This window comes from Magnolia sinica, chromosome 2 (assembly GCF_029962835.1).
Source record: "Magnolia sinica isolate HGM2019 chromosome 2, MsV1, whole genome shotgun sequence".
Lineage (NCBI taxonomy): Eukaryota > Viridiplantae > Streptophyta > Magnoliopsida > Magnoliales > Magnoliaceae > Magnolia > Magnolia sinica.
In genome coordinates, this window is record NC_080574.1 from 132,171,264 (window position 1) to 132,194,912 (window position 23,649).

The 23,649-nt window shown below is 40.0% G+C and overlaps 1 protein-coding gene across 8 annotated transcripts; it reads right to left on the reverse strand.

Moving 5' to 3' along the window:
* Positions 1 to 3,175: 3,175 nt before the first annotated feature.
* LOC131237684 (uncharacterized) lies at positions 3,176 to 23,289 on the reverse strand. 8 transcript variants are annotated; one of them, XM_058235593.1, is made up of 12 exons: positions 22,759 to 22,897; positions 21,577 to 21,725; positions 13,010 to 13,123; positions 12,573 to 12,927; positions 10,384 to 10,580; positions 10,133 to 10,297; positions 8,097 to 8,411; positions 7,101 to 7,259; positions 6,675 to 6,824; positions 6,014 to 6,226; positions 5,878 to 5,913; positions 3,176 to 5,270 (listed from the first exon to the last, which is right to left on the reverse strand). In XM_058235593.1, the coding sequence occupies exons 4-12, from the start codon at positions 12,855 to 12,857 to the stop codon at positions 3,506 to 3,508; spliced, it is 3,285 nt and encodes a 1,094-aa protein (XP_058091576.1). In that variant the 5' UTR covers positions 12,858 to 12,927; positions 13,010 to 13,123; positions 21,577 to 21,725; positions 22,759 to 22,897; the 3' UTR covers positions 3,176 to 3,505. The 8 variants fall into 8 exon arrangements, with proteins under 8 accessions (XP_058091576.1, XP_058091575.1, XP_058091573.1 ...); XM_058235592.1 differs by having other exon boundaries at positions 12,573 to 12,930; XM_058235590.1 differs by having other exon boundaries at positions 12,573 to 12,953.
* Positions 23,290 to 23,649: the final 360 nt, after the last annotated feature.

A 23,649-nucleotide genomic window follows, 5' to 3' on the forward strand; every position in this document is an offset into this window, starting at 1 on the left:
CACATGATCAACTTTTTAAGCATGTACATTTGTTAGTTTGAGGTTATCTCTAATCTTAAGTAAGGTAAACAAATCTAAATGCGAACTTTTCGAGATTCATATTCTTCTTGTCATAGTATCTCATCAGACAAATCTATAGGAAAACCTCCACCATTCTTATAAGACAAAATTTTATAAAGAATTCAAAGTAGGATGTCTGTGTGAAAAGGGCAAGACTATGTCCCTTGGCAGATTATTAACTCTTTTAAAAGCATGCTTATCTAATCTTTCAGTCTATTTCATGTCTCTATTCCACCCTAAATTTGTCTTGCAAAAAATAACTAAAATGCGTAGGAACTTTCTTTGACAAGGTAGATTTAAATCGAGGAAATTCCAACAATTAAATTGAAAAGAGGTTTGTTCCTTGATATCTCAAGGAGGAGCAAGTATTAAGAGGCTTCATTTGGTTAATTTATCATTCTTGGGTAAATGAGTTTAACGATTCCTCTTTGAAGACAATGGTTTATGAAAATCTATTTTTGTGGTAAAATACAAGCCAATACTAATGGGATGGGGGATTAATCAGGCGTCTGTCATTTTGAAAAGTATTAATAGAATTGCTCCCTTTGTTTTTTGAAAGATCTAAATTTCTGATTAAAGAGGGGAATGGAATCAGATTTTGGACCAATCCTTGGATTCTTGATTGGGCACTTCATATCCGGAGCTTGCTGCTCTTAGTCCAGATATAAATACTTTACTGGCATTTTGCTTTTCTTGGATTAAGGAATAGAGAGTTTGGTTTCCTCCAATGAGGGGGATTTTGTGTGATTCTGAAATAGATTCCTTAGCCCCTCTTCTATCACAATTGCATGACTACTAGTTTCCTCAGGTCACGCGAGATTCAAGAGCTTGGAAGATGGTTGTGTTGGAAGCATTCTCAGTATGATCTTTTTAAAGTGATCTAGCAAAGGCTGGAGCGACTAATTGCTATTGCCCTACTATTTACACCCATTTTCGGCGCCCTGACGCGATCCAATAGAAAATTGTCATATGGTGACACTGTGTTTGGCACACACTGAAGTCATACTTACATCCAAAGATATCTTTGGTTGATCTTCATTCATCGTTACGTATTCTATTATTAATGCCATGGCACATACCCTTACGCATGCCTTAGGGTGATGAATTGTCGCATGCCACGTGGCCATGATCAACTTGCCCATTTACAAGGCATTGTACCTGACACGGCTATAAAAGACCTTTCGAGAGACGAATCTAATCTTATAGTCCTTCCGAAATGGAAGATTTTTCCATAAGCGTTCGAAGAGTCAGCAACTCTCGAGAAAATTCTAAATATCAGGAGATCAGACCAATGGCCAAGCCAATCTAACCTTGGTTCGAACCTAGGTCGGGAGAAGTAGACACATTGACTTGATCAAGTTCCCCTCTCTGTACATTGATCGGGATAAAGAGTTCAAGAGATCGAGGTATGATGGATTCTGTCCATCGGTCCTCTCCATTACTCTAAACCATCCTGCAGTGAATAGTGAAAAGCGAGAGGTGGTTTAATCCGGGTCGACCAATACCCCGAAGTAGACAAGGTCGGCCATCGTTAGAGATGTTAAGTGGTCGCGTTTGATCCAGATCTAGCCCTTGACCTAGCTGTCCTGATCAGAGAGATCCTAACATTCCCGGGCCTAATCTTTAATGGACCACGAACATCTCCGTAAAGGATCAATATGAAAAAGAAGATCCAAAAAACCGGTGAGTCTGAATCTTACTGAATTCATTTCTTTCCAATGCAAGACACAAGTTCCAGATTAATCAAGGATATTCTCAAATCCAGAATTGCGACATAAGCGAGAAGGATTCAGAAGCAACGAGGAAGCTCAACAAGGGGTTTCACTGCCTCGGCAAGCTATAAAAGAAGCACACGAAGAAGAGCTCGAGGCCCCATGCCAAACACATTTATCTACTTTACATTTATATTTTCTTTCCTTAGTTTGACTTAGCATAAATAGCTACTGCATAGCGGCTCCCGCTACAGTAGCTTAGGAGTAAGAGTAAATATCATCAACCTTAAGTTGTAGGATCATATCCAGTTGAGTTATGATTCAGTTGTTCATACTAATATGATCATATCCTACTCACCACCAACCTCAATTGTCTGTTCTGATAGATGAATCAGGTATTTATTCTACTTTAGTTTTGCTTTCGTTTATGTTTCCGAGTGATTATTACTTTGTCGAATGTAATAGACCACACATTTTAAATATCAATAAAGTTGATATTGTTTAGCCTTGTTTTGTTTATTTGTACATTCCTGTTCACTTGAGAGGCAAACAAACCTAAAGACCAATGAATGAATAAGTCCTTGAGGCTGTAAAGGGCTAACCCCTACCCTTTCACAAATAACCTTAATGGAACACAAACCAAAGATTGAGAGGATAACTAGATCCCAGTCAAGTCTTCAGCCCATCTCGATGCGGGGGGCAGCAGCAATTCAATCAAAACCACTTTTGACTAAATTTTAGAAGTATGGAGCTCCCCCCAAAGTTGCGGCCTTTGCATGGTTAATGAGTTGAAAAAGAGTCCTCACCATCGACAATCTCCATAAACAGGGGCGATCCTCCCGAACGTCTACCTCTCGTGCTATGTGCAGGCCGAGGGGATCGATTATTTGTTTTTACACTCTTTCCTCTTTCTTGTCGGCTGTATGGGTTGAGATTTTGGCTCTTGCTTTGGTTCAATGGGCAACGCCATGTTCCATTGAGGACCTTCTCCTGGCCTGGCATGCTATGGACAGGGGATGTTGGGGAGGAAAATTAGCAAATTGCTTTGCTTGTGGTCTCCTGGCCTGTCATGCTATGGACAGGGGATGTTGGGGAGGAAAAATAGCAAATTGCTTTGCTTGTGATGTTGTTGTCAATACAGGCTAAAAGGAATGATCGATGTTTCCATAATAAGAGAATTGCTGCGGCTGGGGTATTTAGGAGGGTTCTCCAATTTCTTCATGACTGGGCTCCGTAGTGTATTTTTGAGGGTGTTCCTAGCTGTGGGGCTGGTTGTTGTTGTATTTTTAGTCCCCCAGTTTCCTTCTAAAGCTTCTTTTAGGTTTCTTCCTTTTCAGTTTTATTTGATTGTTGGTTTTGTTTTTCCTTGTTTTCTTTTGGCTTCGGCTTAATAAAATCTCACCTTAAAAAAATAATTAATGACCATTTAAATTAATGAAATTTCAGTAGATATGTTAATTGACATGTAACATGCCATTAAGCAGCATGCATAAAGAATAATCACAGTAAGAAAAGAAAACCAAAACAAAAGCCGATATTACCCACAAATACAAAATCATGTGAATCGCTTCACATGACCTCGAAAGCTTCTCCTCATTTCAGAATAAGATCTTTTATTCTGAGAATCCGTGTCCCATCACAGTTCTAAAATCTGCACATGCACCCTAACCCACAAATCAAAACTGGAAAGGCCTCTTCAGTGAGGCCCTTTTGCTGCTCTTGAGTTCCCCATCCTACCGGCCATCACATGATTCCACAATCATCGGAAGCTTCGTTTCTTCAGTACTTGCATTCCCAGAAACTGGAAGACTAGTATTGGGTTGTTCCGCTTCTGCAGGCAGCATACTTCTGTAAAACCAAGTCATTTCACAAGGAATTGAACCGTCTGGCGGATGTGAGCCAATCAGTTCTGAAGATGACAAAGCCAAGGGTTCTCCAGTGCCACAAGAAAAATGGTCTGAAGATGAACCATCAACCCCATTGACATGAAATGAATTACATGGCCTTCCATTTTGATCATCAGATCTGGATGGAGAATCATGGTTCTCATCACGACCATTCACCTGCTCAATAATATCCCATCCTTCCAGTGAACTACATAATGCAGTCATCAGTCTGTCTTCAGCTGATCCTTCCCCAGCCCACTGCTGCACACAATCGACAGTTGGCACGGTCTGTTCGAGACTGTTCAGCTGTGATTCTTGGATCTGCAAGGGAGTAGTTGCTGTTCCATTCACGGATCTCGTCAGTTCTTGCTTCTGTTTCCTACAGGACGGGGGTTCCCCCGAAACGGATTTCCCGGAAAGGGAGCACCCAGAAGCCTCCAACTGATTCAAGAAAAGATTGTCCATGTTCAAACTCTGCAAAATTGACTGGTCCAGATGCGATAGAGCTTCATGGTCCTCAACCGGATGAATGTGTTCATCCCCCTGCACCAACTTATGTGCATTTTTCTCCTGCTTCTTTAGGGAAGTACTATCATTCTTAGCATTAGTTCCAATAGCTTGGTCTGCAACAGTTTCGCCACTACCAAGCAATGCATCATCAGCAATTCCATTATATGAAGTCCTCATAGACTGTTCAATACCATCCTCCGTCCGCGTTCCACACAAGACGGCGCCAGTGGTGTCCGTCACATCCAAAATCGAATGTCCCAGGCACTGGATATTCTCTTCATCCCCAGCCAGTTGACTACATGAATCCCTGTCAAACAGTAGCTTAGGCACTTTTTTCTTCCCCCTCTTTCGAGGAAGAGCTTTGACAGCAGGGTCTCGAACAATGTCATTGTCTGCAAGTTCACGCCTCCTCTTCACAAGGTTACGTAACACAGAAGCTATTGTTACATCATCACTGTCCGATGCATCCAAGACCTCTTTTGGATGGGCTTTACGTTTAGCTCTTGGTTTTCTGGATCGAGCCTCTAGAGCCATATCATCTGTCACCTTTGGATTTCCGTCCAACAAGGCATCAATGGTGTCCGTCACCTCCAAAACCGGATGCTCTGGACCTAGTTGATCTCCGTGGCCTCCTGCAGGTTGACTGCATTTGTCACTGTCAGAAAGTACCTTAGGTGGGTCTTGCTTCTTCCTCTTCTTTGGGATGGAACTGTCGCCATGAGATGTCTTGGCAACATCAAGTGCCTTAGGTGGGTTTTGCTTCCTCCTCTTTGGGATGGTATTATCGCCAAGAGAAGTCTTGGCAACATCGTCTGATGTTCTTAATGATTCATTGGAATGGGCTTCAGCTCTAATCTTAGGTGGCCTTTTCTTTTCCCTCTTCTTTGGGATAGCATCATCCCCATCCGTTATTCCTAGCAATTTGTTGGGAAGTGTTTTAGCTTTGGTTGCTGGTGGCCTTCTCTTCTGCCTCTTGCTTGGGATGGCAGCATCACCAAGAGGAGTCTCAGCATCATCACCACTTCTCTTTCTTGAAGTCCCCTTGCAGGGACTTTTAGCTCTCGTCTTAGACCTTCTGATGCTGCTTGGTTGAGGATCATCACTGTAATTCAAAGCAGATAAAGTGAAACACCATACACGTATCTAAAAGGCAAAAACAATCTTAATACTAGTTTTTGCAAATGCTTATTTTCTTCATTTTAGTTTTGTAAATTCTCAGAGCGTAGAAACTACATATTTGTGGCTTCTCAGGAAAGAGAATATATGATGTTCCATCGAGTAGCTGCTCAGTCCAACAAAATCTACATGCAAAGTCCATCTTTTGATGATCAAACTGTTTGTATGGCAAGAACCAAGGTAAGCACGTGAATGGCCCCCCGTCAAAAGTGGAACTTTGGTCATAGTTGTCCTTTTCCATCGGATGGCTAGGATCACCTGATGGTAGATTTTTTTGGGAATGTGCCACTAGATGATGCGACCCACCAGATGAATAGCTTAAGTAACCCCTTCAGCAACCCAAAAGGTGGGACCCATTTTTGTAAACGGTAGGTTGAGCAAAAATATGCCAGTCTTTTGATCAGGAATCACAAAATATCTCTAACAATAGGAAAGAATAATTATGAAAAAGAGGAGACAAAGCCATGTTCTTCTATTGCATAGTGATCATGTAGGATAGAGGAAAGCGAATTTGAAACTTAAATCCAACTTACTGGGAGTCCATATGCTTCTCAGATTTCCATCTCACCCTGCACATTTTTAAGTGATTGGCATCAATACAACAACAATATGGTCAGAGAGACAATTCAACTACACAGACACATTTAATTGAAGGTAAAGCAAACATACCTTGATTTTCTCTTTCGTTTCCCATCATTGTCCTCATTTCCGGATTCAGAAAGAGGTTTCATCTCTGGTGCAGATGTAGAAATGAAGTCACTAGGACCAAGGGCAGGCCGCTGCTCCTCCCGATCTACAAAGTTGGAAATAAGAGCGACTTTCTGGATCTTTCGAGCTGCTTGGAGCAATGGCACTTCATGTGGAAACAAAACTTTCCATCTCCTGCTTATTAAAAAAAAAGTATTATCTCACAGAGTCCACAGACAAGTTAGGATAGCGTGTGTTTGGATGCTTAAGTGCATTGAATTGCAATAAGTTTGTTATATTAAAAAGAAAATAACTAAGATGGGTGGGGTGCCATTTTTTAATATAATACATAATGATGACTAAACCTGCAATTTTATGCGTCTCCAGTTGGAATTGAAACGACCAAATGTTAAGGTTGGGGCTACTCCCTCATTATGAAGGGAGTGGTTTTAGCCCCACATTTGTCGTTTCCTCCTCAACTTTGTATCATTGCCGTTCATTTCACCAGAGCATCCAAACGTGTCCTTGTTTTCAAGTGTTACATCACTTACACATGATGTCATTTTGAGCAGGACATGAAAACATAAGCAGAACATTTGTTAATAACCATGATCAAAGAAGCCAAAAACAGAGAAGCCCATACCTCCTGCACTGACTATCAGTACGCGGAGGCACCATTGCTGCTATCTTGGACCAGCAATGTCCATGTTCAGCGATTGCTGCTTTCAGTTTAGAGTCCTCTTCTTCAGTCCATGGTTCCAGATTTAAAGACGGATCCAGAGTGTTGACCCACCTGTCACCACAGTCAAGACTCTCCAATTTAGTCAAATCAATGGTTCACTCTTTTTTTTATATATAAAATAATGATATATGAATGAATCCTACAACCCTTGTTTTTTATGCATGTGCCCCCCTTTCGACTATTTGTGATATTAGAATAGTTTAAAATGCTCAGCTACTACCAATAAGAAAGAGAAATAATCTGTGCATCAAAGATGGGGGCAGAATAGTAACTAATGGTTTTAAGCAATTGGTCAGGTTAAATTTTCAGGAAATTATTTTGAAATACCTCTCTCTACATTGAACTTGAGTTCGGCCAGGGACAAACTGAGCAATTTTCATCCAGGTTTTCTGCCCAAAAAGCATCACAGCTATTTTCAAGTGTTTGTCTTCATCCACAGTCCATCTCCCTACCCTTTTCCTAGAAGGGTGAAGCGTCTTTCTCCATCTGCATTCAATAGGATCACATGATTGACTTCAATGAATAAACTTCATGAGCATATATCAAAAGTAAGGTGCCAAAGAACCAATTGCCATTGCTTTATTAAGTACTACTTACCAGGAAACTTTACAAATCCTTTTGTAACAAGTATAGTATACCCATTTCTCTAAGATACCACATGATCTCTCAAAGAGCTGAGCTTTTTGAGATTAAGTTGAAGAGGAACTAAAGGGTGTCCTGATGCATCAGGACGTGCACAACATCTACATGCACCCATTCAGTACAAGTGAGGCCAATGGATTGGTGATCCACCAGATCATTTATTATACACCAAAAATTCTCCAACCTAGCCACATCCGATTACTGACCTTTTTCCTAGACCACCAACATAGCTTGGTGACTGTCTTTTTGTCTAAGGCTCAGAGTCTTACCACCAGGGATCTTTTGTAGAGTTGACCATCCACTGGAGGGCCCACCAGATCAACAGTCTGGATCACCAAACTATGGGTCCAGATCATTTATTATACACCAAAAATTCTCCAACCTAGCCACATCCAATTACTGACCTTTTTCCTGGACCACCAACATAGTTTGTTGACTGTCTTTTTGTCAAAGGCTCAGAGTCTTACCACCAGGGATCTTTTGTAGAGTTGACCATCCACTGTAGGGCCCACCAGATCAACAGTCCGGATCACCAAACTATGGGTCCCACCTGTATGGACTGGTGCATCAGGACCATTATTTATGTCATGATCATCAGGATGGTGACATCATGATGCATTGAGAATTGGGACTTGATACCCTAAATAAATGTGACATATGGTCTATGAGAATGCAACCGACCTATTAGAACACTGAGGACCAGTCCTGCTTCCTAGAATAGAAGCTACTCGCTGCCAATCATTCTCACCAACAACTTTGACAACTGCACGAAGTTGAGCATCTTCTTCTTCTGTCCAATCCCTCCTCAAGATATACGCATTAAGACTCCGCTGATAACGAGCCAAGCACTGAAAAGGGGTTCTGTTTGTCCCTAGTGAAGCCGCAATTTCAATCCAGTTATAAATTCCCCGTTGCTGCGCAATAAACAAGAGATTCTTATCCTCGAGATTGGTCCATGGATTATGATTGATTATAGGATCTTCGCTGTTCAACCACCTGCATGAAGGACCAGAAAAAGAGAGATCATTCTAATCCTTGACATTAACTCGACTGTAATCAACCTATGTAATAGGCTATTAGATAGTGCTTGATTGCAATCAACCTATGTAATACTCTATTACATTGTGCCTGTGGGAGTTTTTTGCTCTCATTGCTGGTCCCCAGCCCCAGAAAAAGGAAGGTGGCCTGAGGTTGGCAGCTGGCGTCAGAATTTTGCCATAACTTTCATCATGAAAATAGAATCAACCCTAATTAATTGGGGTAAGGCTTAGATGATGATGATTGTAATCCTCGACAAAGGTTCTGATCTAAAATGTCCAGCTAAACCACTGTGTGATGTGCATTGAACCATTGAATGAGCTTTAAGAAGACTGAAAAATGATACAAGAATGGCATTCAATAATGGGCATTTTCAGCTCGTGTTTTTTGTCAAAATCCACGTTAAATAGGTCCCAAAAATTTTCTTTTCTTCTTCCTTTTTCTAAGCAATCCGAAAAATGAGAAAGTATCCAAGGCTAAATGCTAATATCTGAATTAATCGAGCACTCGATCTCCAGACATGTGACACAAATAGGCAAGAAAGTGACAATTCATCTATCCAACCATACCCTTATGCCAAATGCAATAATAATAATAAAATTGAATTGGTGGTGGGAAAGAGTTGGTTGGGAAAGATGTAAATCTCATTTTCTCTGTTTAGTTTTGTTTTTGTTTCCTGTTGTTCTTACCTTGGCGCTATCTCAGCACTTTTTCAATGAAAGTTCCAGTTATCTTTCCAAAAGAAAAAGAAAACAATCATACTGTTATTATTGTTGTTGTTGTTGTTGTTATCATCATCATTACCATGATTATTAGTAGCAGCAGTATGTAGGATAATACTAGCCATTAATTTGAGGGTTTTGCCCATTGAATGTCGACTGTTTGTCAGACATTTTTCATTACTGCCAACTTCTAATTCTCAAGAGCCCTCCAATCAATAGCTAGGATCCCCCAACCACTGTAATATTTGGGGTACAGCCCATCCACAGAGGAGCCAAATAGATTACAGTCCATGTGATGCGGCACCCCTTGAAACTCCTAGGGCCCAACTTTCAACCTGATCCAAAACTCTTGTGGGCCATAGCAAAGAGAGGCAAATCAAGGGAGGAAACTATTTCCTTTTGCCATGGCCCACCAAAGTTTTGGATCACGGTAAAAGTTGGGCCTTGGGGGTTCATGGGGTGCTACATCACATGGACTATTCAGATTCTGTGCTCATATCACGTGAGATAAGTTCTCAAAAAGTTCTCACAAGTACTCGTGAGAACCAGTTCTCAGCTGAGCATTTCACTATATATATATATATATATATATATATATATATATATATATATATATATATATATATATATATATATATATATATATATATATATATATATATCATGTCACTAAAGTTAAATGCAAACAACAACAAAGTTGAGGTAGAAATGTGTGCCGGGTCTCCCACTCATTAGTGGGCTGGTAGGGACAGTGTAGTGTGTGTGAGTGATCAAGAGTTCAATTCCTGGTAGTGTTACCTTTCAAAAAACAAAAGTAGTTATGTACATCCACGAATGGTGCATATTATCTAACACAACAATTTTGAAGGAAGATTGCCCTCTAATATATCAGAATCTGGTGAGGAAGTGAAACAATAATCCTGAAGAACTCGATGATGTTAAAAAATAAATGGTTACCTTGCTTCACATTCTGCACCTGAACGGCCCGTAACATACATTGACGCCAACCGCTCCCAATCAACATGAGGTAGGAAAGATCGAATATTTTCAGGTGTGATTTCAAGATCGTTAATTGATGCAATAATGCTATCCACATTCGAATCTCCAGAAGATCCCTCTCCACTGTCAAGGTAAAAAAAAATGCTTCAGGCAACATCAGCTTGCGGAATAATGGAAAATAAGAAGGGCACTTTCATAATTAAATGTACCAATAATTCTCTATCGATTTCCGCAGCAACATTTCTTGAAATTGTTGTTTTATTCCCTTCACAAGATTTTCCTTCTCAACCTTTGACCAAAGTTGCCTCCTCAGTGAGATGGGGCAGTTCTCCAGTACCATCTTATAGTTGGGAACATGAGAATTTTCATCTGGGCCAAGACACATGGGACTAACTTTGTCATTGGCCTGTGAGTACCCAAAAACAGCTTGTCAAACAAGTGAAACATGCATTAAGCCTGCTTAGAGATGAAACTCTTAAAAAGGCCACAATATCACTGCTAGAATTATAATACTAGGAAACCAACATGCTAGGTTCTCTCAAACACAAACCAAATTAAATATGCAACATGTGACATTCAGGCCATGACATGCATGCCCATGCAGCTAAAATAGGCACAAGGATGTGCGGACTGAGCTATGAAGTAACACAATCACTTTGTTCAGAAACTAATATGAAAATTAAACATATTTTTTTCTTGATAGAAACAAATATTAAATATCTCAATGACCTGAATCTACCAGTTAGTTACATTTCAAGTTAAAGAGGATTCAAGGTGGACATTATTACGATAAGTTAGTGCTTAGCAGGTGAAGTGTCTTGCCGATTTTCCAACATGCATGGTAATGCAAGTTGTGCAGCTTCCACTTTTGTGGTAAATATATAGGCCATGCACCTCATGGGTTGATGTAGGGAAATAGAGTTGTATCTTGCCTTCAAGTAAACACCACATGCCATTTGAGCATATCAGCCTGCATAAGTGTGATTTTCTTTTCTTTTTTGATCAGTTAGATGATTATCAAGTTTTAAAACAGTGTCCTATCAAATTGAAGAATATGGAAGAGGCCCCATCTCAGTGTCCAAAGTATATGTGGACATGGATGCCAGCAGGAACAAGCCACACAATCATGCATGCACACATTAAACTCTTGAAGTTTAGAGATCATGAACGGACACCAAAAACAAAGCATAGATGCGTGCATTTATGTGGGCATGCACATGTGAAAGAAATACATATCAAGTTTAGATGGCTACAATGTTTTAAAACTGTGTCCTATGAAAATGAATAATATGGATGAGGCCCCATATCAGTGTCCAATGTATATGTGGACATGGATGCCAGCAGGAACAAGCCACACAATCATGCACGCACGCATTTAATTCTTGAAGTTTACAGATCTTGAATGGTGCACCAGCAACAAAGTGCACATGTGTGCATTTATGCAGACATGCCCATGTGAAAGAAATGCATATCAGACGCCTTTTTAGAGTGGCAATTTATATATAAAATATCATATGATATCCATCTTTCAAGTCGCCTCATACTAGAGTCTAACATTGTTAAGCGCTAGTTTGATGACAGTATAACATCAACATCTCCAGTGAACAAGTTCAGCAACAACCAATGATGTTCACGACAACATGATGAGAAGGAGCCCCATAGAAGTTAATGAAAGAGATAGATGTATAGAACAGTGCCCGAAATGACAGGACAAGATTTTTTTTTTTTGTTTAAAACCAAGGTTTAGTTTTTTAAAATATGGATAAAGGTCGATTCATTTTCTTTCCTATCAACAAAGTGTCATTTATGCCTATTCATGTGTGCCCAGGTGGAGCAGTGGTTCAATGAGATGCATTTATATTTGAGTTCCCATGAAATGCAGTGATTGAACCTGCATGTGATATCAGCAGTCCCAGTTTGTTCATCCAGTGGGCCTCACCATGGAGATAAAATGACATAGAAATACTCTGATTAGACAATTCTAACCATCCAATCAAAAGACCTTTTTTTCATTGAATCAGAACAGAAAGTCCATTTATAGGCCACCAATGGAATGGTTTAGATTGTCTGATCGGGATATCTTCTGGGCCAAGGCAATTCCATTGCAGAGTTGACTGGATGAAGGGTACAGATCATGTTGATATCAGGTGTCAGCCTAACTTTATGGGAGCTCTCAAATATGTGCATCTCATGGTATCATTCTCCACAACTACACAGACATGGCATATATAAAGTTATTGGGTAATTCCAACATGCGACTGAAGCATTAGCAAAACTGCAGAAGGTTATAGAGCCCACATATAGATGCAGTGACGTCAGGAAGAAACTTGGAAACATTACTTGAAATGGAATGAAGGAACACAATCCATAACAAACTTGTAAAACAAACAAAGAATACCTTGACAGCCTTAGGAATCCTGTTAGAAACCCTGAGTTTTGGAAGTGAGATTAACTCGATGCGAGGATCTTTTGGTTGGCTTAAAAATTTGCCTACTCTTCTTTTGCAGGCAACCTGAAAGTCCATAAGATATTTGAAACGCCTCCTCAGTTCTTTGTTCTCTTCAATTCTTGCCTCTATCTGTATCAGCCTACTCCTTATAAATTTCTGACATGACCTGTTCTTCTTAAGGGCAGCAATGAACATTTGAGCAGACTTTGGGAAGCTGGAGTGCTGGAATGGCATCACAGAAAGATTGGAAGTTCCATCTTCTGGCTGGTGCCTTTCAGTGACACCAGAAGGCTGGCTGCCAGGACTTCTGTCACAAAAATATTGCAAAGGCTGAGAATTCGCATGAGCATCATCTGAATCTGGAAAGTCTTCACCCAATGCCTCACCATTATTTCTGTTTCCAAACACAATGTTGGAAGTGTTCTCCTCTGGTGCTATGCTCGTAGTACAAACCAACTCATCTATTTGTAGATGCTTCTCACTGTTCTTTTTCAAGGCATCTGTGCAGGAGTTCATATATTATTACTGAGAGTACTGCAGTATACGCAAGAAAATCAACCAATACCAGGTTACCTACATGTGTCCAACATAAACATGAAAAGGCTACCTATATATGAGCCATACCATGGAGTATGGACGCTTCTCCCAACAAGCTCAAAATACACATTATAAGACTAAAATTCACCTTTACTCATAAAACATTAAACATCAAGAGGTTTAGTGTTCATAACTTAGAAAGATATTCCGGTTCTGGTCCACAACAAGCCCATGCAAAGTACATGTGGTATGGGATGGGAATGAAAATTTAAGAATGCCAAAAATTCAGAGCTTTCAGGACAGGTGGCCAACAAAATCAAGAGTCAAGACTTTTAGGAAGAATAGGATTCTCTGTTACCTGGAGAAAGGCATGCTACAAGTTTGTGCATGGGTGCAGCCATGTACGAAGAATAGATGAAGACGCACGTTAACACAACCAAACAACAAGAGATGTGTGTAGATTATGGGACTGCCAAGAAGTTCTCATATTCACCAGAAAAGTAGGATCACCCAACAGCCATTTCAAATGATTATGCTGTCCTAACAATCACTAGTATTCACCTGAAAAGCTGGACCACCCAATGGTTGACCCCAATTAATTGGGATAGGACCATAGGGGTTAGATGATGATGATGAACAACAATGGCAATTTACCATAAAATCATATAGAGATCTCAACAAATTCCTCATTGTTTTCCAATGATGGAACATTGAAGCAAGCCTGATTCTGTCATTGAAGGCCAGAAGATGGGTGACCGCCTGTCCCCTTTTCTATGTGTTGGTAGTTGAAGCCTTGAGTTGTATGTTGTCCAAGCCAGGAATTGGGCCTCTTTAGGGGTGTTTCCGGGTGGAGAATTTCCCCCTTAGTATTGGTCATCTTCAGTTTATTGATAACACCCTTTTATTTTGTGAGGCTGATGTTGAGTGTGAAATATTGCATATTTCCTCCTATTTATACCTTGGTTTTATAAATATGATAGTGCTTAATCGATTTAATTATACATGTTTTCATGTGCGGGGTGATTTTAAGAGCTTGAGATGAAATTAATGCCAAAAGAAAGATTTATACTTAAAAGATTACTAAATGAATATTTGAAGATTTCGAAGTCATTAATGAAGAATTCACATGCCAAAGATCCAAGAAAACCAAGCGAGGAATGAAGAAAATCAAAGATTTCAAGTGAAGAAAAGGAATCCTGAAATTATCCTAAAAACAAACATATTTCTGATATTGTGCTGAAAAAGCATATTCTGAAACTCCAAGTCTATTTTGGAAAACTGCGCAGAGTGCGTAAATTTGAGATAGTTTAAACTTCGAGTCTATTTTGGAAAACTATGCGAAGTACGTAAATTTGAGGCGTTCTAGATTTTTCTAACTCGGTGCGAAAGTTGGAGTTCCACAACTATAAATAGGACTCCCTAGGATGCTCCAAAGAATCTTCTAGAGTTTAGAAAGTTCTCAAGGAGCATAGCATAAGGGTGGAGCAGCCGTCAAAGAGTTTTTCTTCTTCCCTAGTTTATTTTTTATACTTTGTTTAAGAGATTTGGTTTCAATCATGTCTGTGGTTGGTTAAACCTCTTAGCTATGGCTAAGAGGTGAAGCTTATAGCGTGTTTGAATGTTTATTTTGCTTTGACTTTTGTTCTTATTGAACTTCATTGATTTCTAGTTTGATATTAAAGGAATATTTTCAGTTTTCTATAATTTATTGTGACTCAAATTACAATAGATGTTGTGATAACTTTGTATATCTTCTTTTCCTATTTTTGAGATGGTGAGATTGGTAAATCATGTTGTTCACCATCGTCTCCTGGGCATGGTAGAGTAATGGAATTCCTTCCAATCATCACAATTCTCCTCCATTGAGAATTAAGTCAATGAAATGTTTGTATTTGATTTAAATTGTTTTATCTTCCAATTTGATAGGATAGCACTCCAATTCCAATTGTGTTCCTTAAATCAAGTAAGGTAGCATCTTGATAACTACAAGTAGATCCTTGGCACCCTAGTTCTCACCTTTAAATTCATAAGTTTTAATCAACATTATTCACCATTACTCTCAATTATTCAGATTTTAATTTAGATCTTTTTCTAGTTCTAGTTATTTTCAAAATACGTACAAGTTTAGTCCATGTGGATTCAACCTCGGTCATACCAAGTTATTACTACATTGCGACCCAACACTTGGGTTGTGAACAAGTTTTAGCACCGTTGTCGGGGAGACGATGGTAAACAATAGGATTTACCAATCTCAATATCTCAAAACAGGAAAAGAATATATCCAAAGCTATCACAGCATCTATTGTAATTTGTCACAATAAATCATCGAAAACTGAAAATATTCCCTCAATATCAAACTAGAAATCAATTGAGTTCAATAAGAACAAAAATCAAAGCAAAATAAACATCCAAACACGCTACAAGCTTCGCCTCTTAGCCATAGCTAATAGGTTTAGCCAACTATAGACATGATTGAAATCAAATCTCTTAAACAAAGCATGAAAAATAAACTATGGAAAAAGAAAAACTCTTTGACGGTTGCTCCACCCTTGTGCTTTACTCCTTGAAACCTTTTCAAACCCTAGAAGATGCTTTGGAGCATCCTAGAGAGTCCTATTTATAGTTGTGGAACTCCAATTTTCGCACCGAGTTGAAAAAATCTAGAAACTGCCTCAAATTTACGCACTTTGTGCAATTTCCCAAAATAGACTCGAAGTTTAAATCGCCTCCAATTTACGCACTCTACGCAGTTTTCCAAAATAGACTCGGAGTTTCCGAATATACTTTTTCAAGACAATTTCAGGAATATATTTGTTTTCAAGACAATTTCAAGATTCCTTATCTTCACTTCAAATCTTTGATTCTCTTCATTGCTTGCTTGGTTTTCTTGGATCTTTGGCATGTGAATTCTTCATTAATGACTTCCAAATCTCTCAATCTTCATTTAGTAATCTTTTGAGCATAAATTTTTCTTTTGACATCAATTTCACCTTAAGCTCTCGAAATCACCTCGCACATGAAAACATGCAAAATTAAATCGATTAAGCACTATCATGTATATAAAACAAGGTATAAATAGGGGGAAATATGCAATTTTTCACACTCAACAGCTAACGAGAACATGGTGAGCTTTTTTAGTGTGACTATTTGTTGGTTTGAGATAGCCTCAGGTTAAAAGGTAAATCTCTCAAAGAGAAAGATCTTTGGGATAAACCTATCCCCCGAGATAATATCTTCTCTTGCTAAATCCTTTGGATGTAAGGTGGGTTCTCTTCTTACTCTCTACTTGGGTCTACCCCTGTGTATAGAGAAACCTCCTTTATACCTTTGGGATAAGATCACTAAAAGAATGGATAGGAAACTTTCCGCCTCGAAGTTCAATTTGCTATCCTTGGGTGGTAGATTGAATTTGACTAACGCCTCCCTCTCTAATCTTACAATCTATTTCTTGTCCCTCTCCCATTGTCTTAAGTATGTTGTCACCTTAAAGAATGACAAACTTTAAACAATTTTTTTGTGGCCAGGAGGTTCAACCGCTAGGAAATTTCTCCTATCAAACTGGAGGGAGGTTTATTCTCCCCAGTGTTCGCAATATCGATACTATTGGCCGATATTATCAGTATCGCACTCTTGCGATAGGAAACCATCCGAAAGATATTTAGGGAAAAAAAATAATCAAGAAATAGCTGTTATCGATCAATATATCGCGAAATATCGGCCGATATTCCTACATATCGCATGATATCACTAAAAATCGTGCAATATTATAACTTTTATCGCGGTTTTTTTCGCCAATAGCTACTGTAGCCACCAACCATAGTAAAAATTTGACAAAATCAGAGAAAAAAGGAGTAAAAAATTTTCAAGAGGGAGGATTTGGTACCTGAAAAGAGGTTGGATCTGATCGGAAGCATCACTTGGTGGGCCATTCGAATCAGAGCTTCACGTCATTTGAATCTCCTTCTCGAAAATGGAATCCCAAGCTTTCCGCATTCAAATGCGGATTTTCTTTGCGGGATTTGTGGAAATTTAGGGTTTTGGAATCCCGAAACCCTCTCCCTGCTCAGCTGCTACTTTCCTAAAAATAAAATGGGCTTTGAGCATTCGAGCCTTTGAGTACCGCACACCACCAAGCTGACGTCACCAAGTTCTGTGGGTCCCATCATGAGGTATGTGTTATATCCAGACCGTTCGTCCATTTGGCAAGCTCTTCGTAAGACTTGAGCCGAAAAATAAGGCAGATCCAAAGATCAAGTGGACCACACTGCAAACAGCAGTGGTAGATTGAACGTCTACTATTGAAACCCTTTTAGGGTCACAGAAGTTTTGGATCAATATGATATTTATTTTTCCTCTTCATCCAGGTCTATGTGACCTAATTAACAGATTGGATGGAAAATAAACGTTACGGTGGGCCCTACGAATGTTTTAACGATGAGAATCGGTCCCCCATTGCTATTTATGGTGTGGCCCACTTGAGCTTTAGATATGACTCATTTTTGCGTTCATGATCTAAAATGATCTCTCCAAATGCATGAACGGTGTAGATATAATAAATACATTATTGTGGGGCCACGTAACTTCGAAACGTTCATACAACTTGAGCTCGAGTAGCGTCAACGCTGGACACAGATTTCTTGCCAAAGCCTTTCGCAGGAAGTTCCTGTGCTCGAAACCTTAGTGGGGCCTACTATAATGTTTTTGAGGAATCCACTCCGTCCATCCGTTTTGTGAGATCATTTTAGGTAGAGGTGGGCATCGAGCCGAGTCGAGTTGAGGTGGGCCACGCTTGGCTTGGCTTGTCCATGATGTACTCGAGTTCGAGCTCGAGCTCGAGCTGGGGCTCGAGCTCAACATTGAAGCTTGGCTTGTTTGCCAAAGCTGTCAAGTCGAGTTCGAGTCGAGCTAGTGGTTCAAGTCGAGTCGAGTTTACCTCGAGTCCAGCTCGAGCTTGTTGGGTGAGAGAGTAATGGATTCTGTTCTTGATCCTCCTCCATTGATGAAAATTTTAAAAATCTTAAGAGAATCAAAGCAAAACCCGATGAAAAAACCAAACAAAGCTTCGAATGGGATGAGGAAACCTGTAAGAACCGATCTGCTCTTGATCTTCTTCCACTAGCAGAAATCCAAGTACTAGAAAAGAAACAGAGCATAACACAGATCAGAAATCCAAGTAAAGAGCTCTAGCCAATCAGATCATTGGATTTCCTTGAAGCTCTAACAAATCTGAGAAGAACCCATCTCGAATTTCTTGGGTTTCTCGCCTAAGAAGTAGATCTTAAGAGATTGAAATCATACCATTGTGGAGCTGAAATGAAAACTGGTGGTGGTGGTCGGGGCGGGCGTGCGGCTGGCAGTGGGCAGAGAAAGAGAAGAAAGGAAAAGGGAAGGGGGTGCGTGCGGTCGGGTAGAGACTCTGGGGTGGGTTTGTTTTTTATTTTTTTATTTTTTTTTAAGTTTAAACTTAAAACTTATATTAATATAATATAATATAATATAATATATATATAATATAATATTTAATATATTTATTAATCGAGCCGAGTCGAGCTCGAGTTCGAGCTTCGAGTTGAGTCGAGTTCGAGTCGAGTCGAGTTGAAATGCCCCCTGGTCGAACTTGGCTTGAACTCAACTCGAGCTTCAAATAATTAGCTTGGCTCGGCTCGAATCGGCCATTCAAGTCGAGTCAATCCGAGCTAACTCGAGCCCAGTCGAGCGAGCTTTTCGAGCTAGCTTGACTCGTGAATAGCCCTAATTTTAGGACATGGGGTAAAAAATGAGCAGGATCAGATACTCAAGTATGCCAAAAACGTGAGGATTGAACATCCACACTTGAAATATTCGTGGGCCATATAAGTTTTAAACCAGACTAATATTTGTATTTTCAATTCATCCTAGTAGGAATGACGTTATGAACGGTATAGATGGCATGTTAACATCACTGTTGACCCCAAGGAGGTTTCAACAGTAGAAATTTTCCTACCCACCTTTTCCTTTAGTGCGGCCCAGTCTTGGATCCTGCTCATTTTTGCTCTCAAGTTCTAAAATGATCTCAACTATGGATGGACGGGGCAGATTTCTTACAAACATTATAGTGCGCCCCACCTAGGTTTCGAGCGCAGGAACTTAGCAAGAATCCGCGTCCAACAGCACTCCAGCGTGGTGGGAAACGGATGCATAGTCAGCAGTGTACTCCGTAAGCTTTGTGGGCCCACTATAATTCGTGTATTTTATCCACCCTGTCCATCCATTTTACCAGATAATTTTATGGTTTTAGCCTAAAAAATTAAGCATATCCAAATTTTAATTGGACCACACCATGGAAAACATTGCAAATTGAACGTCTACCATTAACAAATCCTTGGGGCCCAAAGAAGTTTTGGATCAGGATGATCTTTGTTTTTTTTCCCTTCATCCATGCCTTTGTGATCTTATGAATAGGTTAGATGAAAAATAAACATCACTGCAGGCCCCAATATGCTGATAACTTCACATAAGTTTGAATGACGAGAAAAAACTATTATCATCTTGATGCAAAACTTTTGTGGCCCACTAATGGTCAATCACCATTGTTTCCTATGGCATGGTCTACTTGATTATTGGATCTGCTTTATTTTTTGGATAATGTCCTGAAATGATATGGAAAAACGGATGGACACGGTGGATACTGAATATAGTTGTCTTGGTTCATTCGGATAGCGCATAGCTTAAGACCCTATACAAAGGAAACCTATTATGTGCACTTCTTTTTTGAAACTTTATGATTTAAAAGTGTATATCAAAGTCTTTTTTATTAATCCCAGAAGTTTTATTGAAAAATTCAACCATTTTCTCAATGTTTCCCCATGTTTCCCAAAAAGTGCGATAAATTACGCAATACAAACGATATATCACATGCGATAACCGATACGTATTTGTATCCCAAGGATGTGATACATTGCGCGATACCGATATTTAGAACACTGATTTTCCCTAAAACAAAGGGAGAGCGGCAATAAAATATCTAAAGGTTGTAAACGAGGCTCTCCTCAGAAAATGGATTTGGAGATTTGGATGCGAGAACGAGAGTCTATGGCGTTAAATCATTGCAGCTAAATATGGTCTATCTCCCCAAGGTTGGTGGACCAAAGCCTCCTCTTTTTACCGTGCTTCCTTTCTTTGAAAATGTATAGCTAAGGTGGCCCCCATTGTCTTTGATAGGGTGTCTTTTTCCTTGGAAAATGGATCTAGGAATAGATTTTGGCAAGATTTGTGGTGTAGGTCCCCCAACATGGCTGAATCTTTCCCTGGTCTTTTTGCTAGCAGTCTTGACCCAAACGTTTTGGTGGCTAACTGTTTTGTTGGAGAAAGAGACGGAGGTGTTTGGCTCCCCCTCACCTTTCCAAAGCTGAAATTCAGGAGTTTACTCAATTACTTTCTCGTTTGCAGGATCGATTGATGTCCTCAAACTAGGAAGATTCTCTGCATTGGTCTTTGGCCAGTTTTGGCCTCTTCTCTATCAGTTTGCTATATAGATCTCTGTCAGCCTCTTTAGTTTCTTCTACCTATTGTCACACAGGCTCAGTTTAGTTTTACGGAGTTCCCCCAAAGGTTGTGGCATTCGGATGGCTTGTGGGCAGGAATCATGCACTTACGATCAATAATTTGAGGAAAAGAGGAATGACTCTTCCAGATGTGTGTTTGCTTTGTCTCAGGGCGGAGGAGACGATGGATCCTCTTCATTCATTGTCCCTTTTCTTTGCACATCCGATGGAGTGTTCTTCGATTGGCAGGGGTTTTATGGGCTATCCCAATTCTATAGACGACCTCTTCCGCGCTTGGCATGCGAACCCGATTGGAGACGTAGGGAAAAGGACATAAAAGGGTCCTTTTAGCAGTTCTTTGGGTTGTGTGGGCTGAGAGGAATAATCTCTATTTCAGAAATCTTAGTATTTCTTCAACAGGGGTGTTTTCTAGAGTCCTTGTTCTGTTCAAGGATTGGGCTCCTTAGTTTTTTCGATCTCTAGGGTTTTCCCCTCTAGCAGAGGGGCTGGTTGTTGTATTAGTTTTTTCTTGTTTCTGTTTCTTTTTGTTTTGCTTCTTTCTTTCTAGTTCTTTTCTTTTTGGCTTTGCGTAATAAAATTCTCATCTTTCAAAAAAATGATGGTCGTATCATCCTTTTACCCAATGCAAACCAAATCCATTTCACAAAACAGACAATATAGGAAAGAAGACTCCAAGGATAACATCAATTGTTATGAAAAAAGAATGTGGTAAAATATAACTTTTTTAGTTACTCAAATTTTCATCAACATAACATAGGGGTCAGAACTAACATTGGGATAAAAATGGTACCAAACAAAAAAGATAAAGGAACAGCTGTTAATGCTCTCTAGAAGGCAAAGCATAAATATGCTAAAGAATTAATGGAACTCACACAATAGGATCCAAAAGGAAGTCGGTATGGATGGGGATGGCACTGGCAGAAATGTTGGTATAAGGAACGATTGAGCAGCTCGCAGTAGATTTTATCATGTTGGTAACTTCATGAGTGCTTGAATGGAACTAGAATCCCAAGCTCACGCACTTAAGGACAAAATTCTAGAAAGATTAGTAATCTGAAGCTGCTTATATTCCCAAGACAACAACCAAAACCAAGAACCAAGCAAAAAGAAATTGGATCAAGCAATGAAAGAACTAAAGTAAATAATAATAATAATAATGAATAAATAAATGGAATCTAAATTTATTTATTAAAAAAAAACCTAGAAATAAAAACACAAAAAGTTCTAGAAAGATGAGAAAGCATCTAGTAGACATCATGAGCAGCTCACTGCATAGACCTTGTGTTGGAGAAAATCATGGCCCTAATATAAGTAGGAAGCAATCCCTACAACCAAGGTGATAACGAAGTTCACTTCTAGCCAGGAATGACTGCTGTTTTTAATGAGAAGAAACCCAATAGCCAAGTTTCAAACACAAAGTTCATGCACTAAACATAAACTGAAAAGTCGGATCACCAAAAAGCCATTTCAACGGAGTATAATTTACCTAACATCATGCATAGATCAACAGATTCTCCGTTGTCTTGAAACAAGCCAAAACAAGCTAGACAGAAACCAAACAAAGACCTCAGCAGAGAGACTCCAAGAAACGCAATACAGTGTGTGGGGTAGAAAAGGGCTCCCCCAGCTGACGGTTCTTTACTGTCAATCACATCATTCCAGCCCCACTGAAAATTCATATAAGAACATCGTTTTAAATTCAAGTCTTTGGAGCACCCAATCGATAACCATTTGAAAGATGGTTCTCTTGATTGACTCAAGTAAAGATACATTTCCATCAAAGATTCTGGATTCGTACTCCGCCGAATTCAAATTTATCAAATGGACTCGAAGAATTCAGTCATCTATTTGCCAACAACCCTTCACACCTAACCTCTCCATCGAAACCCATGAAGAATACCGCCACTCAACATAAACTAATAACTAATAAACCAACAAAATCACCACATTTTCATTTATGCCATTCTTCTGAGCAGTTTCACATAATTCCACAAAAAGATACAATATTTGCTGAATTTATCGCACACGAGCAGGAATCGAACAGAGCAGCTTACCGGCATCGTACTGCATGAACCGCCTCTGTATTGCACGCAACGTCTCAAAATCTTCTTCGTCATCGGAATCCGATGGCGTCCGGACGCCGCGAGGCTTCAGCGAATTGATGGCGAGGGATGGGAGGTAGAATCTCTGCTGTATGCTCCGGACCAGTTCAAGATCGTCCATGTCGCTGCCGCTATCGGGATCGGGTCCCGCCGCGGCAGTGGAAGCGGGGGCGGGCGGTTGGATTGTGTCGGGATTCGTGCCGGTGAGGATGCAGGCGCGTCTTAGGGCTTCCATGTCCTCGTCGAAATCGTCGTCGAAACCCGTGTCTCCATCGAAGGCGTCGTCGTTGTCGTCTTCGATGGAGTCTGAGCGTGAGGAAGAAGGCGCCATTGTAGAACGAGTTCGCAGAGACGAGATTGAAAGGGATTTCTCTGGGGTTTTTCTAGGGTTTGCGGGACAGTGGAGGGGGGTCAGGGTTTTGTAGGGTTTTTCTCTCTAGGGTTTCCACGGTTCTTCAGGGAAAGGAGAACGGGAGAGGACGAAGAGGCTTTCCATGGAATGAAGGAGCACGCCTCATATCATACAGCTCCATCCCCCATGGGACACATGGCAATATTTCAGGCGATCGGGAGCATAGATCTAATGGACCATCGTGTTGATAGGCTATATGTATAATATATCGTGTAGAACAACTCTATCCATCTATTGGCTGTTAGTTATTCTGCTCGAGTGTGGACCGTTGATCTAATCAATCCTTTAGCAGGCGCTGATCAGATGCTACTGCAATCCAGTCCCCTTGATTTTTGAGGTGTGGCCCACCAGGACAATGGTTTTGATCACCGGAAAATTTGACCACGCGTACCGTAGGAAGGGAGCTGTATGGATTTCTGACGCAGCTAGCT

Excerpts from the sequence above, each read along its gene's own strand:
- LOC131237684 (XM_058235585.1), bottom strand. The coding sequence starts at position 23,137 with ATGGCGCCTTCTTCCTCACGCTCAGACTCCATCGAAGACGACAACGAC. Across the intron at positions 7,260-8,096 it reads GGTCCTCAGTGTTCTAATAG|ATGGAGAAAGACGCTTCACC; the intron begins GTCGGTTGCATT and ends TATTGAATGCAG. Across the intron at positions 6,227-6,674 it reads ACTGATAGTCAGTGCAGGAG|GAGATGGAAAGTTTTGTTTC; the intron begins GTATGGGCTTCT and ends TTTAATAAGCAG.